General features: G+C 32.2%; 1 protein-coding gene across 6 annotated transcripts in view; it reads left to right on the top strand.

Annotated features, from left to right (window-relative positions):
- The window catches only part of WDR7 (WD repeat domain 7), a 506,900-nt gene that overhangs the window by 94,909 nt on the left and 392,487 nt on the right, over positions 1 to 19,504 (top strand). For all 6 annotated transcript variants that reach the window (XR_004230845.1, XR_004230846.1, XR_004230847.1 and 3 more), the window contains exons 15-16: positions 6,466 to 7,235; positions 8,463 to 8,551. Coding sequence is in view for 3 of the 6 variants with exons in the window: in XM_031945925.1 (XP_031801785.1) it covers positions 6,466 to 7,235; positions 8,463 to 8,551 (859 nt within the window). In the remaining 3 variants the exon portion in view is untranslated. The remainder of the gene's footprint in view (positions 1 to 6,465; positions 7,236 to 8,462; positions 8,552 to 19,504) is intronic.

Here is a 19,504-nt window from a genome sequence, read left to right as displayed (position 1 = left end):
CAACTGCATTTTTAGCCAGCCAACATTTTGTCCTTCTGTAGACTATGTTGTAACTATGCTTTTTATGGCATTATGTTTTGTTGTATTATGCATCATAAAATTACTTCTGAGGGTATGGATAAAGATAATACATGCTTGAAGAATAATACTTTTAAATTATAATCCTTTTATTTTTTATAACTTTTAATTAAAATATAATTTTCACTTACTCCCTTCAACATGTATGGCAAATCTCTTTTGTCTTTTTCTCTTAGCAGAATAAACAATTTAGTAATTCCATATTTTTTGTTTCATTTTATAGTACTAATTAGCATATAGCACTAATTAGTACATTTATACTTTCCCACATAGAAAATTTATAGTTATAACATATCTAATTTCAGTATTAATGTTAAATATTGTTACACCTATTCCAAAAGCCTTCTTTAGGATGCATATTTTGTGTGTGTGTGTGTGTGTGTGTGTGTGTGTGTGTGTGTATTTGTGGGTCTGTGATTATAATCAATAGATTTTTAAATTTCCTGTTTCTTGCAAAAGTATATATGGTATTTAAAGATAATCCTTAAAATTTTGTCCCTAATCTTTTTTCATAACTTGGCCTCTTTACCTTATAATTTTCTTAAACATTATTCCCACTCCACATTCTTTGATCCAATCACATTGATCTGTTTCATGCATGAGGCCCATCACTGTGCCTTTGCATTGACTGACTCTGATCTGCAGTGCAGTCCCTCTTTACTGAAACCTCTTGTAATCTTTAGTTTCTTTCAAGATACAGTTCATTTGTTACTTTTTACATTGACCTTTTCCTAAGTCCCTTCACCCTCTTTCGCACTCTCAACTAGTACTGTGTTATCCCTATGAAAAGTATATTTTGTGTATGTTTTATATGCATGTATCCATGATTGTGTTGTTTTCTGGGATTGTTTTACTTTGCTTTTGTGTGTGCCCAGTCCTTATTTCCTGATACCTAGTAAATATTTTATAAATTGTTTATTAATCAATTGATTATTCACAAACAAACTCAGTACAAATACCCTAGTGGTAGGGACAAAAGCAAGTTTCTAGTGTCTTTATTAAAATTATGCAATTTCTGTATTGATAAATAAATCTGGGCAATTTTGGGAGATGCAAAATGTCTTCAGTGAATTCATAAGATTCAGAAACATGATGTATGTATGCCTAAGTACAAATGCCTCTTTGTAATGTTTGAGCTAGCTTTCTGGAGTTCCTCTGGAAGGTCCTTGGCCTCAGCAGGATAGTCACCACTAGGATGGACAAGAATAGAGTCCAAAGACCTTATTATCTTCTTCAATCTGTCTCCTTCACAATCTGTGTCTGTCATAGTCTGACCCAATCTCCATCTGAAACCTTGAAAGAAGGTAATATTCCAAGAGGGGGATCATTAAGTATAGTTTGGGGATTGAGAGAGAGCATAAGAAAGGGAGTACATTCCAGGTAAAAGCCTATTCAAAAGTTTGGAAGTAGGAAGGAGAATATTGTATCAAAAACAACCAGTGGAGCAGTGAGAATAAAATGTAAAAAATGTAGAGCTTGCATTTATATGGGATTTTGTGGTTTATTAAATAGTATGTAAAATCTATGTGATGGCTAATAATAACAGCTAATACATATAGTGCCTTAAGATTTATAAAGTATTTTGTTTACCACATTTGAGTCTCAAAACATAATGTGGTATTATCATAGCAATTTTACAAAAAAGAAACTAAGGCACAGAAAGATTGTGAGATTTATCTGAAGACACATAGCTAGTTAAAGTGAGAAGTAGGATTTGAACCCAGTAATTCCTGGGTTCAAAGTCCAGCAGTTTTATTTGCTATATTATAATGCATGAGTAGTTTGAATATTTTTTTCTAGATTTTTCAGATAACCATACTTAAGCCTGGGGAGGTTGAATGACTAACGACTTGTCCAAGGTCACACAGATGGTAGGTTCAAGTATGATCTTAGGCTGTCACTTAACTTCTGCTTCAGTTTCCTCATCTATAAAATAAGAATAATATTATACCTGCATCACAGAGTTATTATGAAGATCAAATGAGATAATATTAATAAAATGCCACACATACATTGTATCTAGGATATACTATGACATATTCAACATATATAGGACTGCTTGTCATCTAGGGGAGGGGGTGGAGGGTGGGAGGGAAAAATCGGAACAGAAGTGAGTGCAAGTAAGTGCAAGTGTAAAAAAATTACCCTTGCATGGGTTCTCTCAATAAAAAGTTACTATTAAAAAAAATAATAAAATAAAATGCTTAATATGGCTTGTACATGGTTGATTTTTGTATTGGTCTTTCTTCTTGAAGAAGAGAACCAAATGAAATCATGATGTCAGGGTCGACATATCCCAAGTAGATGTCTGACTATGGCTAATCAAACAAGTTTGGAAGGTTGTACCACAGGTCAAGAACAAATAGTCTACACGAATATTTTGAGTGGAGATGTCTCTAAATATTTGTCTTTCCCATTATTTTTTTTTTGAGCTACTACAATTCTGCTTTGCTTAAAGAGTGCAGTGCCTTCTTTGATATGAACATACTATACTGGATGGTCTTCTGCCAGTGCAATGCTTTGCACATAGGAAATGTTATGTAAATCATCATCATCATCATCTCTGGTTTTTTAGTTCTATCTTTGATGTTCTTCCGTTTAATACTATGCTACCTCTTTTAATAAGGGTGCACTGTATTACGGCTAGATTTTGTTCTAAGCCTTCAAAAAAGAAATAATCTTATTCTGTGTAGCCAAAAAAAAGTAAAGTAAGAATCAAGCAAGAGAATCAGACTTTGTTTCAGAATGTAATGAATAACTTTTAAAGCAATTAGAGATATCCAAATATGGAATAAAATTGTGTGTTTTGTAAGATACTGAGTTTACTGAGTTTTATGTTACTAGATATGCTTAAAGAGAGACTAGATGATTCTCTGTAACTGATATGGTTAAAGAAATTTCTGTCTTTGTTGGAAAGTTGATGTTAGAGCTGAACTAGAGCTCTCAATCTCACTCTGGGTAAAAGAAAAGAGGTAAAGAGAAGTACAGATATATACTTCATATAGGTAGTATTGTAAATAGAGTGGTAGTGGAATCAGGAAGTTTCATCCTCCTGAATTCAAATCTGGCTTCAAGCTGTTACTACTGTGTGAGGCTGGGCAAGTCATTTAACCCTGTTTGTCTCAGTTCCTCATTGTTAAATGACTTGGGGAAGGAAATTGGAAACCGCTCCAGTTTCTTTGTCAAGAAGATCCCAAATGAGGTCACAAACAGATGGACTTGATTGAAAAATGATCGATTAACAATATGTACACATGTCTATCTATCCTTGTCACCCCATCTTCCTTTTAGCAGTTGGACAATTTAAAAAGCTTTTTTCAGTAGTAATTGGGAGTTTAGATTATTTGAGGTATTAAAGAGTATAGAATTATTGAACATAGACACACATATATAACATTTAATAAATATACATCTATGCTTATGTACACATTTATACAAGTAGTTTATATATAATGTGTTGTGTGTATATATATGTGTGTGTGTATATACACATACATGCACACTTTAATGATCATCAGCATAGGTATTTAGAATCCTATTATCAGCCAGCTAAAATTCTCCTGCCTCATAAAGACAGCACACACAACTGCATTTCTTGTTTTTAGGTATTGTCTGGGATCAGATATTTACCATGTGTGGTTTACTCTCAGCACAGTATTCTTCAAATCAGACCAAGGAAATTCTGTTTATTTTTATCCACTGATAAATGGAATTAAACTTCTTATACAAATGCCTCTTTGGAATTAATTTATACTTCATTGTGATTAATTTTTTTTATTTTCTCATACCTGTTATTCCTAGGCCTGATTTTATTTTTTGGTATCCAAGGATTTTAAAAATTCTTAAAAATTAATTTGAATATACCAAATTTTATAAGATGAATGCATGCCATACTGTACTTTTTAGGAGGAGAATTTTTTAAAATTCAGACAAGATTACCAACCACTATAATATATAAAGGTTTTTCTGTCCTTTATGTGGGGCTACACTATGCTCATGTCCTTTCTGGTCACAAAATTAATTCTGAATTGCTTATATCATAAATATATTTTGATAGCATTGGAATGCCAGAGAAGGCATTTACAACATAAAGATATTTTTCAAGGTAGTGGACACAGAAAAATAAGGACTGACTTTGGAATTAGAAGACTTGTGTTCAGTCCTCTCTTTATCACTTAAAAACTTTGTCACCTTTGGTAAGAAATCTGAACTTTTTTGGGCTGCAATTTCCTCATCTGTGAAATGAAGAGTTAAATTAAATGGCTTTTGAGGTTCATTCCAGATCTAAGTCTATGATCCTTAAGTCCTTGTAGATCAGTCTTGGCTTTTGTCTTAAAAACATAATTTGGTACATGCAAAACCTTTGTTTTGCCCTCCTTCAAATGTTATACAATTCCTAATTAGCTTTCTGATATTTTAAGGTAATGTTGAGGGATAAGATTCAGGGCGGGGCTGGAAATACATAGTAAAGTATTTGTCTTTAATTTTATTATTTCTCATTTTGTAATAGAAATAGTAGTATCCTATTTCTTAAAGAACTTGCCTTAGTATTGTTGACCTCAAAGTTTTCATAAATAAAGGTATTTATTTTAGTAGTGTGACTACTATTTTCTAATATGTAACCAATGTTTAAATAGAGTGAGCATATGGATATGATTTCTTTTTTAATTGGATTCTGCTCCTCTTCCCTAGTATCTTTTTTTGATCCTTTTTATCCCTCAGTTACTCCTTCTTTTTTATCCCCACTCTTGTTTCTTTTTTTCTCTCTCTAGTTTTTAGGTTTGTTTTTCCCTCTCTAATTCTAAGTATAGCTTGTATCATAGTTATATGATTAGCAGCCCTCAGGAATTTAAATAAAAGGAGTCTTAGATGATCATATGCACATATCAAGATCTTAAGACTTCAGGCAACTTTTCAGGTATCCTGGCACATGGATGGGTCTCTTGGGTACTATCTAGAGAGGAGAGGTAGACCTGTTAAAGAAATTATTGGCAAATCCAGAACAGCTGAGATGAATGAAATGGGGGATTGTAGCAGGGCAACTAGAACAAACAATTCCGAAGGTGTCTACCTATGTTTTTAACTGTTTTGTCCATAAACCTTCACTTTCTGAGTTATTTATGGTTTGTCAGTGATTTTTAGGGAAAATTTCTTGATTTTTTTTTATTATAAATAAATACTCTAACAATATAGATGCTTTTTTATTCTTTTATCCTGAAAAGAATTTTGAATATAGGGAGAAAAAAAAAAAAAAACTCTTGCAACTTGCAGATAAGATTTTTCTTTTCAATTTTGTTGACAGTTATTGTTTTTGTCTAGCTAATGTTAAGAACAGCTTGTTATATTTATCTTCATTTATTTGCTCAACTGTTTAATATTCATTTGTTCATTTGTGATTATATGAGTGACTTGACTGACTGACTGGGTTGGGTCATCTTGCCTGGGTTGAAATTATAAGTTCACATCACAGGACTTCACAGTCCTGATGTACTGATACTTTGACTTAATCCATTTTCTATATGAGCTGGTCCCTCCTTAGGCAGTCTGATGGCCTCATAGTCTCCTTCATAACAGGGATTATTGGCATATGCCATCCTGCCTGACCTAAAATTAGCTTATTAACAAGTTGATACAGATCTTTAGTTGTGACCTATATATACTGTTCTGTGTATGCATACATTATTTGTCTGTAATTCAGCAATTATTTGTATTCCTCATGTGTCTTTAATAGGTATGTCAGATGGTGATATAAATTCCTGAACATCTCTATGTGCACACAATATGCATGCATAATGATTAATTATAGGCCAAAATAATCTTGGGTTTATCTCTTCTTGACTTCTGAAACTAATTATTAATAAAGATTAAGTTTGGGTTGTTTCTCTTGGTAAATTAATTAAAATTCTAGAAATTATTTCTTTTTCAATACTGATTTGGCTTATTAGAAGAATGAAATTCAGATAATCTTGATTGATTTGTAGTGTGAACAATTATAGTATACTTTCTCTTCTTTCTCTATATGTAAGATAGAAATAAATTATTTCCTCTAGTTACATGAATGCTGTGAGAAATTTTGAGATAGCAGTGTGTGTGTGTGTGTGTGTGTGTGTGTGACTTCCTGAAGAATTTGATTCTTGGTAGCTTCATAGGAATTGGGAATTTCTTTGTGTTATGTTAGCGCATAGCATTTTCTATTTCTACCAAATCTATATTTGTAATATTTCAGTAACCAAATATTGAGGAAGTTGGTGTATAGTTAGAATTTTCTAAATAAGCTAGTTTAATGCACTTTCAAATTTCTTGTTTTTACTATTTGTTTGATTTGATATATTAATGACATGAAAAGATGCTTTAATTATAACTATCTTTTTAAACTTTTTATTGCAGGGAAATTTACCTAAGTATTCTCATAATTCTCTAATGGTTCAAGCAATAAAGACTAACCTAACAGATCCGGACATACATGTGCTCTTCTTTGATGTGGAAGCTTTGATTATTCAGCTACTGACTGAAGAAGCCTCTAGGCCGAATACTGCCCTTATTTCCCCAGAGAGTTTGCATAAAGCATCAGGCAGTGCTGACAAAGGGGGCTCTTTCCTGACTGGCAAAAGAGCTGCCGTACTCTTCCAGCAAGTCAAAGAAACAATCAAAGAGAACATAAAGGAGCATCTTCTTGATGATGAAGATGAGGACGAGGAGATACTGAGGCAGAAGAGAGAAGAAAGTGACCCAGAGTATCGATCTAGCAAATCTAAGCCATTGACTTTATTAGAGTATAACCTAACAATGGATACTGCCAAGTTGTTTATGTCCTGTCTTCATGCCTGGGGTTTGAATGAAGTTCTAGATGAAGTTTGTCTTGACCGCCTTGGAATGCTTAAACCCCACTGTACAGTCTCCTTTGGTCTTCTGTCAAGAGGAGGCCACATGTCATTGATGCTTCCTGGTCATAACCAGCCTATATGTAAGCCATCCTGTGGAAAACCAGAAGGGGAAAGAAAACTCTCAACCACAGATGGAGTAGGAAAAGGAACCTATGGAGTATCCCGGGCTGTTACCACTCAGCACCTTCTGTCTATTATATCTTTGGCAAACACCTTAATGAGTATGACCAATGCAACTTTTATTGGTGATCATATGAAGAAGGGCCCTGTCAGGTGTGACAATGATTGACTGATTTAATTTCATTTGTTCCAATTTCATTTGTGCTTTTTTTCAAAACAAAATCCATTTTGCCTCTGATTAGAACTTGTTTTCTATGCTATTCAGAGACGTATATATGAAGAAATCTTTTAGTTATGTTCTTGATACAGTATTGTTTTTCTCAAGTTGTAAGAACAAATGGAAGAAAATTGTACCAACTAAAATAGTTAGCAACAAGCTTTTTGATATGGAAGAGAATAGATTTTATCCGTAGATTTTATTAATAATGACTTTTTAAGGTCAGCTCTTGATTTAATACTATGGAATTCCTGCTTGCTAAATGTTTCCACTAAAATTCAAGATGCTAAATCTAGTTAGCATGATTGCTCTTATTGTATATCTTTTCCTATTCAGTGATTTGCTTTAGATTTTCATGTAAAGTGCATGTAAGGTGCTTAATGCAATAATTAGGAATTTATTAAGGAGTACTAAAAGCTCTTTTGGGGAAAAAAGCTTTTTCTATGCAGTGAAGCTCAATCAATGTCATGTAGTTACATATTTTCATGTAGATATGAAAGAAAACCCCAATTTCTCAAATCCTTCTTTTGTTCTTTGCAAGCTAATCTAAAATTTTCATTTTACTAGTTTGAAGGCTGAAGGTTTGCCTGTGTTTTCATGAATTTCCTACCACTGCAGGCTGGCAAATTTTAGCCTTATAGAGTTGCCTCAAACACTTGAGAGGTAGAGTGACTTGCCCAGAGTTACACAGGCTTTATGTGTAATAGATACGGCTCGAACCCAATTCTCTGTCTGTTATACCACAGTGTATCTGCTTCTACCTGTGTCTCACTCTCTGTCTCTCTTTCTCACCACCCCCTTCTTTATTTCCCTGTTGTTGTTTAAACTGATTGAGAAATACTACCAACTGCTCTCTTAATAGAGCCATGTTTTTGGATGGTAGGGCTTTAAGAATTTTTAAATATTTCTTCTCTGTGGACATTATATAATCATTGACAGTATTATAGGCTATTTTAACTAGATTTTAAGCTTACAGACAAAGCAAATGTTCCTTATGCCAAATTTGCATTTTTGTCAACATTTGATTCATGCTGACTATATTTAAATTTTTATTATAGTAAATGTGAAAATATTCTATATGTTTATTTTTTATGACATAAATATTTAATTTAATTTGTTTACTACCATAAAATTTAACTATCATATATATGTTTTTTTTAAAGGCCACCTAGGCCAAGCACCCCAGACTTTTCCAAAGTGAAGGGTTCCCCTCCAACTTCCAGTAATGTTGTTCAAGGACAGATTAAACAAGGTAAAGTTGACTTTTTTATGTAAATGATTTGACATTTCAGCTTTAGAAACTGAAGAGATGTTGTAGATAATATATAATGATAAATTTAGTTTGTTTCTGATTGTTAAAAAAGGAGAGAAAAGTTTCTATATTCCAGATAAAAATTTGGTAATTAAGATAGCAGTTAAAAATATGATTTACATAGTAATTGACAAGTGGCCAACTCATTCCAACATTTCATTTTATGGTCTATGACTTGATATACATGCAGTAGAAACACCTTATTTCTAATAGAATGGGCTGAATTGAAAGTGTATCTAAATCTATAGGTTATATTTATATTTTATCTGTGTTTTAAAATGTTATGGAAATCCAGAGTTGCATTCAATACAGTAATCTTTTATTGTGAATTAACAATCTTTAAATATTTATTAAGTGTTTACTATGTGCCTGTCTTATACTAAGTACTGAGATTACAAAGAAGAAAAAAACCACGGAGCTTGAATCAGAAGTTCTGGGTTTAATTCCTAATCTTGATGACCTAGGATAAGTCATTATTTCTTTGAATTTCATGTTATTTGTGTAACATGTAGGATGTAGAAATAATTGGTTTCATAATTCCTTTCAGTTTTAATGTTCTATAGTTCTAAATGACTTTTAGTTTATATGCTTATTTAGATTCTATAGCCTTATACCTTTTAAATTAACTGAGAATTAACTCTATTTGGTGTAGCTTTTATTTTCTTTGTTGATAAATTAAAAGAAACTCTTACATTAAAAAAAAATTAAAACTGCTTTAAGTTGCTCTTTTTAGGCTTTCCAAATTGAGAATGAAACTTATAATAAGCCTTGTGAGCCTTTTGGAAATAGCTAAAACCTCCTTTTATAATTTGTATACACATTATTACTGTTTTAGGTATTTGGAATTTCATATTCATTTATAATAATAGGTATTATAATATAATAATAATAATTCGTTATTAATAATAATAACAGTAATGATATAATAATTATCATAATGACATTATTATATAGCTCTATAAGATTTGCACAGAAGTTTGCAAATATGGTTTCATTTGATCCTCACAATTTTTATGGTCATTTTATAGATGATATATTTGAGGTAAAGAGGTTAAATGACTTGTCAAGGATCACACAATTAAGAAGTTTCTTTTTTTTTTTATTTTATTTATTTATTTATTTATTTTATTGAATAGCCTTTTATTTACAGGATATATACATGGGTAACTTTACAGCATTAACAATTGCCAAACCTCTTGTTCCAATTTTTCACCTCTTACCCCCCCCCCCACCCCCTCCCCTAGATGGCAGGATGACCAGTAGATGTTAAATATATTAAAATATAACCTTAGATACACAATAAGTATACATGACCAAAACATTATTTTGCTGTACAAAAAGAATCAGACTCTGAATTATTGTACAATTAGCTTGTGAAGGAAATCAAAAATGCATGTGTGCATAAATATAGGGATTGGGAATTCAATGTAATGGTTTTTAGTCATCTCCCAGAGTTCTTTTTCTGGGTATAGCTAGTTCAGTTCATTACTGCTCCATTAGAAATGATTTGGTTGATCTCGTTGCTGAGGATGGCCTGGTCCATCAGAACTGGTCATCATATAGTATTGTTGTTGAAGTATATAATGATCTCCTGGTCCTGCTCATTTCACTCAGCATCAGTTCGTGTAAGTCTCTCCAGGCCTTTCTGAAATCATCCTGTTGGTCATTTCTTACAGAACAGTAATATTCCATAATTTTCATATACCACAATTTATTCAGCCATTCTCCAACTGATGGACATCCATTCAGTTTCCAGTTTCTAGCCACTACAAAAAGGGCTGCCACAAACATTCGTGCACATACAGGTCCCTTTCCCTTCTATATAATCTCTTTGGGATATAATCCCAGTAGTAACACTGCTGGATCAAAGGGTATGCACAGTTTGATAACTTTTTGAGCATAGTTCCAAACTACTCTCCAAAATGGTTGGATTCGTTCACAACTCCACCAACAATGCATCAATGTCCCAGTTTTCCCACATCCCCTCCAACAATCATCATTATTTTTTCCTGTCATCTTAGCCAATCTGACAGGTGTGTAGTGGTATCTTAGAGTTGTCTTAATTTGCATTTCTCTGATTAATAATGACTTGGAGCATCTTTTTATGACTAGAAATAGTTTCAATTTCTTCATCTGAGAATTGTCTGTTCATATCCTTTGACCATTTTTCAATTGGAGAATGGCTTGATTTTTTATAAATTAGAGTTAATTCTCTATATATTTTGGAAATGAGGCCTTTATCAGAACCTTTGACTGTAAAAATATTTTCCCAGTTTATTGCTTCCCTTCTAATCTTGTCTGCATTAGTTTTGTTTGTACAAAAACTTTTCAGTTTGGTATAATCGAAATTTTCTATTTTGTGATCAGTATTTAAGAAGTTTCTAAAGAAATGTTAAAATTTAGATTTTCCAGACTCCCAGTCCAGTACTTTATGTAGTATACTTCACTAAACCTCTTTGAGGCCTCACAATGGTGATTAATTGTAATTCTCCTTTTGCTAGGCTGTGCCAGCACTATACAAACTCTGGCACTGCCTTTCAAATTGGAAATGCTTTGCTTATAAAGGCCCAGTGATATATCTATTTGTCAGTTTCTTGAAGAACTGCTTGGTTAAAAGTCTGAGAAAACTTATAACCAAATTTGCCTTAGAATAGTGGATTTTTCAGTCTTAAAACTTTCAAGGTTATCTACAATGTTTTAGAAGAACTGAAATCTGGGAAGATGAAGAAGGTTCACATTCTAATGGAATAAAAAGATTTTTGAAGTATTTGCACCAGATGCTGTTTTTTTTTTTTCTTTCCCTAGAAATGTTTTGTTCACATTTTTAAAATTCTATAATCTGGAGAGAAAAAACTAAGCAATAAAGTAGTAGGTGGAATTCTCTTTATTGTAGAGTCCATTACATTTTTATACTTTTCTTACAAAATATAGTTCACCATTTGTCTTTATATTTCAGCTTCTTTTTACCTTTTAAAGTGAGAATCTATTAACTTTTGTAAAAAATCAAGCCTGAAAGTAACTACACATATTTCTTTTCATTATGTTTTAAGAGAAATATTCTTTTTGTCTAGTGGGCAAGATTATTTTCATATATTGTTTCAGAAAATTTTATTGAAGCTTTCAAAATAGGAATTTTCTCCCCAAAGTACTATTTTCAATTTTATTTCATATGTAGAGTTTCAATTTATACATAAATTTTCTGATTAAACTTGAAGATTTTTTAATTCAGTTTTAAATAAAAAAGGGATTAAAATCCCTATAACTTAATATTTTTTTAAAAAATCTGAATATTTAGTAAGGAAAAGTTTTTAGCTTAAGCTTGAATCACTAAACAGCAGGATAAAAAAAACCCTCACAGAGAATGACACTTTAGCAGGCAAACACTTTTCCCATTTCATTTTAAAATTTTATTAAAATACCTTTTAAGAGATATATACATCAAAAGAATAGTAGGATGTAATGTCTTTTCATTTAATTAGCTTAAAGCCTCATATCAGTCCTTTTGCTTTTAAAGAGTTTAAAAAATATTCTTTTAGTAGATGTTTTTTTCTTTGACTTATTTTTCATTCTTGCAACAGCAGCAGATTTTTGGAGAGTGCTTCAACAGCAGTTTGTGACATGTTCACTTTGTATCAATCATGCCACCAACCTGCTGGTGTTGAGTTGGCTGACCTGGTCAAGTCAGTCCATTTTCTGTTGGTGCAAATGGCTGAGTGCTGAGACTTTAATATAGCTTTTATTTGGCAAAGAATTGAGTGTTGAGAGCACTGAGAAGAGCATTCAGAATTGAGACTTTTTAAAGCATTCATTTTAGGCAATAAGGTCAACATTTTCCATTTGGATAACATTGAACAGAAAAACATCTACTTGCTTCTCAGATCCCTGTCTCTGACAGTAAAGTCCACAGACATCCAGTCTTAAGTCATTAGGGACAGACATTAAGACATTTCTTGATGACATTATGGAATGCAGTGGTCTCTTTCAAATGGAATTGAGCATTTGAAGTATTCTCTGATTCTACATTTAGCAGTTAGAATATTTTAACAGTATCTTTCAATTTTACCCAGTTCATCTCTCTTGTTTTCATTGTGATTTGTGATTCCTTCTTCCTCATATTCACTTTGGTGAAGTGCACATAAACCCATATTTCTGCAGTTATTCAAATAGTTATATAGAATCAATGTTCATTAGGAATTCACATATATACGTCAAGAATTAGTTGTGGAAGCTGCCTTAAAATCTACATAAGTATGCATTTTCTGGGCTGAAAGTACTTAAATTTAATTTTCAGACAAGAGATAATATAGATAAGTCTTCACTGCACTATAAACAAGTTTAGGAAGCTTTATTTCAAAGAGATATTAACCAGACATTTCTGTATCATGAAGAACAAAACAAATGTTTAGAAGTGGAGTAAGATGATTTAAATTCATGAGAAATAGTGAATAAGATTTTACCAGCTAATTGTTTGTCTTAGAAATTTTTTGAATAAAATATTGAAGGGCTAATGTTGTTGAATTTCAAGTAACTAGATTTATGTTAGAATAATGGTAGTCCCTTAAAATTTTTAGGTGCTTTTTTTTCTGATTTTTTTTTTTATGTACTTTCATTTTTTGATTCTTATAACAACTGATTGAAGTAGATTTTTAATCCTGAGTATATCTATCATACAAGAAAAATCTAGGTTTGTGTAATTTTATTTTTATTAAATACTAGAACTAGACAAGTAAAGTATAAGCAGAACTTTTGTTGATGCTTTATAAAACAAACTTGTCATTTTTCTAAAATCATTCAGTTGTTTAGAAAATATTCAATATATTATACTGAATAAGAATTTAGTATTTAGTACAGCATTACTTCAGAATTTGGGACTAAGCAATATTAATGATGAAGCTTGATAGTTGATACTAAATTTGACTTTAAATTAAGATAAAGTGTATTTAAATATTGATGCTACTTCTTTAACCACAAGGATATTACCATTACATAATACAGAAATTGAAAGTTTTAAGTATAAATGTATATCCCATTTTTCAAAATCAGGTTTGACTTCAACTACTCTGATGGTAAGTAGAGAAGTGTCTTCTTACTTATTACATGGTATAAAATCATTAGAAACTCAGACTAAGGCATGTAGAATCCCCAAGTTTCCTATTGCCTTTTTCTATGGGCATGTCAGTGTTTAGAGATAACAAGGGCCCAAGTTAGGCATCATTCAAGTTAATGTTTATGTTACCACTGTCCTTTTTAGTCTGGTCAACTTTGATGACAGTAGTCTCTTATGGTCCTAGATCTCGAAATTCATTCATGTCTCTTTTGGATATACATAGTCAAGATGTTTATATCCTTCTCATAGTTGTCATCCTGAATCCAGTTCTGATGATGTTTTTAATTTGTATAAAACCAATATTTTGAATGTAGAGGACTGGATGAAACAAATGACGGAAGTTGTGAAATCAAATGGAGGAGCAGGATAAGGCAAGAAGATAAGTTTTATAGTATCTATGTGGATGTCTCCCACATGAATTTGAAAACATGGATATGAAACTTGGAAGAGGTAATGAGGCTATAGTTATAGATCTAGGAATTATCTACACAAATTTATTAGCTAAGGTATTGGAGGTGAATGAAATTCCCAAGGAAAATAGTGGAGAATTTCTTACTTAACTTGAAGTCATTGAATTTGTTTAAAAAATATTTTGATCATGCTTTCTGTATAATTTGTTTCCTTTGTAATCCTATATATATTTTTTATATATTTAAAAATATTGTTCTGATAAGAGCTCCAGGGACTTCCATCAGATTACCAAAGGGTCTATGACCAAAAAAAAAAAAAAAAAAGATCAAGAACCCCTAATGTAGACAGAGAAACTAACCAGTAATAGAATACTCATCATCTTAAGGGGTTGGAAGAAGATTAGTAGTTTAGAGAAGAAAGAGAGTCAGGAGATGGTGGTTGGTCTCTTGTCTGAAGCAATGAAAGTGTCTAGTAAAAGGAGATGGTTAACAATATTATATGCTGCAGATAGATCAAGCATTATATAGACTGAAGAAAGGCCATTGCTAAGAGGTCTTTTTTTTTTTTTTTAATTTTATTATAGCTTTTTATTTACAAGTTATATGCATGGGTAATTTTTACAGCATTGACAATTGCCAAACCTTTTGTTCCAATTTTTCCCCTCTTTCCCCCATTACCTTCCCCCCAATGGCAGGTTGACCAATACATGGTAAATATGTTAAAGTACAAATTAAATATAATATAAGTGTACATGTCCTAACAGTTATTTTGCTGTACAAAAAGAATCGGACTTTGAAATAGTGTACTATTAGCCTGTGAAGGAAATCAAAAATGCAGGTGGATAAAAATATAGGGATTGGGAATTCTATGTAATGGTAGTCATCTCCAAGAGTTAAGAGGTCATTTCTGATCTGTTATGGGAATCAAGTTTAAAATGTATGAAGGTGAAGACAGAATAGTGGTGATAAAATGGAGACTTTTACTATAGACAACTTTTCTTATAAGTTTTAAAGAGCCAAAAAGATCTGATGGAATTAGCATCGGGTAGAGAAAGGGAAGGAAAACATTTTTTTATTGTCATTGCTCTTAGGGGAAATTGAGTGTGTTTTTACGTCAAAAGAAATCAGTGGAGAGGGAAAGATTGAAGATTCATGAGAAGACATAATTTTTTGGAGCAAGGTCCTGGAAAAAGCAAGAATATGGGATGGGATCAACTTTAAATTCAGAGAAGATATAGCTTATCCTCTGTGATAGTAGGAGAAAAGAATAGATAAGAGATTTTGAGCTTTGGAAAAGAGGACAGAAGAGAACTCTCATCTCTTGGCCTTAATGTCCTTTTTGAAATAGGTTGTTAATCTATTTACTACATATTGGAGGATGGATCTACTGAAATCTTGCAGTACTTGAAGAGAAATGGTTTGGACTAGTTATGATAAAGTAAGATATGGGGTTAATATAAGTAGAGTAGAGAAAGCTTGTCAAATGATAATGGGTAACTTATTGGAGTTAGATACTACAAATTTGTTATGGACAGCATTACTTTTCTTTCTTGACTTTCTTCATTTGGGTTTAAGCCTAGGAATGGGGAAATTGGATTGCAAGAGTTACCCAAGGATAAGGAGGAAGAAGGGATTCTACAATGGCTAATGAATCATTAAAGTTGTGGCTCATGAGATCATGACTAGGTATGGAGGCAAATGAAGCTCTTAAAGATTAAAGAATTTGGGTTTCTTTAAGAATGCTAGACATCAGAGTGAGGAAAAGGAGCAGGGTTAGTGTGGTAAGGTGGGAAAGGTAAATGTCTTTTGAAAGGTAATCCTTTTAGGTCATTTATACTTTTGTGTTAAGCAATATTGTTTTTTCTTAAATTAATGAAACCTTTGAGAATATCCTTAATTCTTAGGATTTGGAAAGTGCCTTTTTAATGAAGGAGTTTTTGAATGCTGGATTTTGCCATTTAACTTTTTAATGAAGGCTTACTATAGTTGCTTTGTGTAACAGTAAGTACCAAGAACCAGAAATTAAATTTGGATAGATAAATGGATATTCATTTAAATTCCTATTATGAGCAAAATACAAAGAAATTCTTGATTTTTTTAAAAGAAATGCTGCAGTCCAGAGGCCACTTATATAAAAAGATAGGCATTAGGGGAAAAAAAATTAAATAGAAGTAGAATTGATAGTCTTTCCTTAATTCTTAGTTTTCTTTTAAAAGGTTAATGGGAAAGTCCCTCTATTTACCAGATCTGATGGCATTCCATGCAAAAATGAAATTTATAAATAGTTAAATATTGCTTTCATGTTTGCATTGCTAATGACACATCTGTAGAGGGCTGAAACTCTTGAGTGGATGCACTGAGGTCAGTTCCAGCACTTAAGGCTAATTGCCGATTGGATAATACTCTATGGGCATGTGCTTGGGGAATGGCCCTTCCCACTATCCTGTGCTGGCTTGATAATTGGTGTACACAGAGAATTGTAGGAGGGACTGGTGGAGTAAGATGAGCCAGGGTCACTTTGGCAATAGATGAGAAAGAAGGAGGTCAAGGAAGAAGGAGGTTGTGGAGATTCTGCTTCCATCCAATTCAATCCTACCCCTAAGACCAAGAATAAAGACTAAGGACTTTTGCTTATCCTGACTTTGGCTGATGCTAAGGTATCCAGGGTGCTAATCATCACAACATCCATTGCAGAAAATTGAAAATAATATATAAGTAAGATCAAATTACTTTTACAGAATCCCCTAGGTTCTTTATACCTTTCTTCCCCATAATTTCAAAGTACCAAGATGGTTGCCATGTTCAGATTTTGTTTAAATTATTTATCATTATTATAAATTTTTGAAATGCCAAGCTGGGAAAAATCACTTTTAAAAAATTTTATTTTCTGAATCACTTTATTCCTGTCAGTTAAATTTTTTTTTTGTTGTCTAAATGGACTAGTATCTCTTTTTTTCATTAATTGTGCTTCTTGGCTTCTCCAATGCAATTTGCATTTCTCATTTTTTCTGTATTTATTTTATTTTGTTTACATTATGGATGTCACTGGTCATTGATTATTAGGCTGACATGTTTCAACTAATATACAGAGTACCTTTTTGCTGAGAAATATGTTTTTAAAAATATTATAGTCTTACAATACTTTAAAAACATTACATTCTTATAATGTCTTATTTGCAGAATAATGCCAGTAAAAAATGGAGTTTATAATAAAAACCAAATACTCCACCCCCTCTTTTAAAAAGAAAGAAATCATAGATATCGAATGATTTTGCGTAATAAATTAAATATGATACACATAAATATTTCCATCTACATGGATTTGATATTTTTCATGTAAAAGTAAAATTTGAGAAAGGCAAGGATTTTTTTGTTTTAAGAAGGACTAATTGGGCCCTATAAGGTTCCCCCCTTTTCTGGGAATTTGCTGTGTGACTTGGGGCAAATCACTTAACTTCTTAGGTCTTTGGTTTCCTCATCTTTAAAATGAGTGGCTATACTAAAAAACATTTGGTCTTCGTTTAACTGAAATATTCTGGAAACTAGTTAACAGAATTTAAGGGACAATTCTGACAAAATGTAGGTAATCATAGTGCTGGATCCTCAGCTAGAACAAAGGCCTTTGGTCTTTCTCAAGATTATTTTACTTAAAATATTTTTCTAACCCTTTTCAAGAAGGACAGATATCTGTAATGTAATCTTTCCATTCTAGGAAAACAAAATCTTTAATAAGTTGTATAATGTAAGTTAAAAGTGCTAGTTTTAAGTTCCATCTTTGTCATTTAACTGTATATATGACCATGGTTAGTCAGCCTGAAGATTGTTTAAGGTGATGCAGAACTTTCTTATTTTGAAACGCATACTTCATGCTAGAGAATATTTAAATTGGTTACTTTGTTTTAATAATAGTTTTTTGATTTATAATGACAAGAAAAAATTTATCAGAAAAGCGAAGCAGTTTCTTCTGTGAAATGAATTCAATAATTACAGATTTTGTAGAATTTCCTGTAGCTTTTCACTTGTAACTACAGATACATGCAATGTCTATTATTCTTTTTAAGATATGTTCAGTATTCTGCAATTAATTTGAATTAGAATATAGCCTAAATTCTCTTTTAAGGGACATAGAATGCGTAAAAGAAAAGGAGAGTCTTTATATAAATATTCTGTTTTACATGTTGTCAGTGTTGGTCTTAATTAATCTGACATGAAACAATAATTCCCCAACTCCTGCTTACTTATGTAGGTACCCCCTTCTTCTCCTACTCCATTATACTTTGTGATTTTGGGGAATAAGACAAAAGAATGTGTCACAGCTTCTAAGGGGAGTAGTTTTTCTCTTCCTTAGTGAAATAATGGAATGTCCAAAGTGCTTGGGAGTCAGCAAAAGTAGCATCAAGAACAAGGCCCCTGGCCAAGCTTCCTTATGCCACAGCAGCAGGAAAGGACAAGAGCTGAGGCATAGAAGCAGCTAATTCCTTCTGCCACCAGGTCTTATGTTGTCTCTGAGCTCATTGTAACTAGATTTAGGCTATGTCATGATATTTGGAGAAAGGAGTTTGAAGACCAAGTCCACTTTTTAGAATAAATGTGTCACTTTGGAAAATTAGATTTTATAAATTATATGGTTAAAGGCAGCCATTATTTTTTTCTGTAGATTAAAGTCAAAGAAAAGTTTTTTCCCTTCTTTTTTCTAGGAGTTCATCTTACATAAGTGAAATTAAAAATAAATCGTCTTTTTTCTAGACAGTTTCTTTTTAATTTCACTTATGTAAGATAAATTTTTTTATGAGCTTTCTCAGATACATTTACTTTTCTCTAATTGGACAGACTTTGCTAGTTAGGCTGTAGCCCTTAGACGTGTGTGCCAAATTGATATTATGATGCATCCATGTGGAAATTATGACGAAGTAGTTTTCATGCAGATGTCCCATGGTGACAAAAAGGAGTTCACTGCATGCAAAGCAGACATACCAGTCAGAAGACAATGCATAATCTGGTCACGAGCTTGAACCTATTGCTACAGTTCAACAACAAAATAAAGAAAAGGGATTCATTTGAAGATGCTTGTGCATGACATATGGTAATTTCTTCATAGGAAGGAAGTGTCAAATGGTGACCTCTAAATCTAAACATTGACCCCTGTCATAGAATGTGTGTGCCATAAGGTCCTTTTCCCTTTTCATATGATAATTTTAGTCAAGGCTTGTTAGTGATAAAATAAAATATGTTATTTGTTTTGTCCTATGATTACATTAAGAATTACATAGTTCCCACTAGTTGGTTTCTAAAGCTTTGGTCTGTGTGTCAAAGAAACTTTTAAAAAAAGAAATATAATGAAGACAGTACTATGTAAATATTTCCTTAGTATAACTC

The sequence above is a fragment of the Sarcophilus harrisii genome, chromosome 1, assembly GCF_902635505.1.
Source record: "Sarcophilus harrisii chromosome 1, mSarHar1.11, whole genome shotgun sequence".
Classification (NCBI taxonomy): Eukaryota; Metazoa; Chordata; class Mammalia; order Dasyuromorphia; family Dasyuridae; genus Sarcophilus; species Sarcophilus harrisii.
Note: the sequence above shows the minus strand (reverse complement) of the source record. Positions and strands in the feature narration are given on the sequence as shown.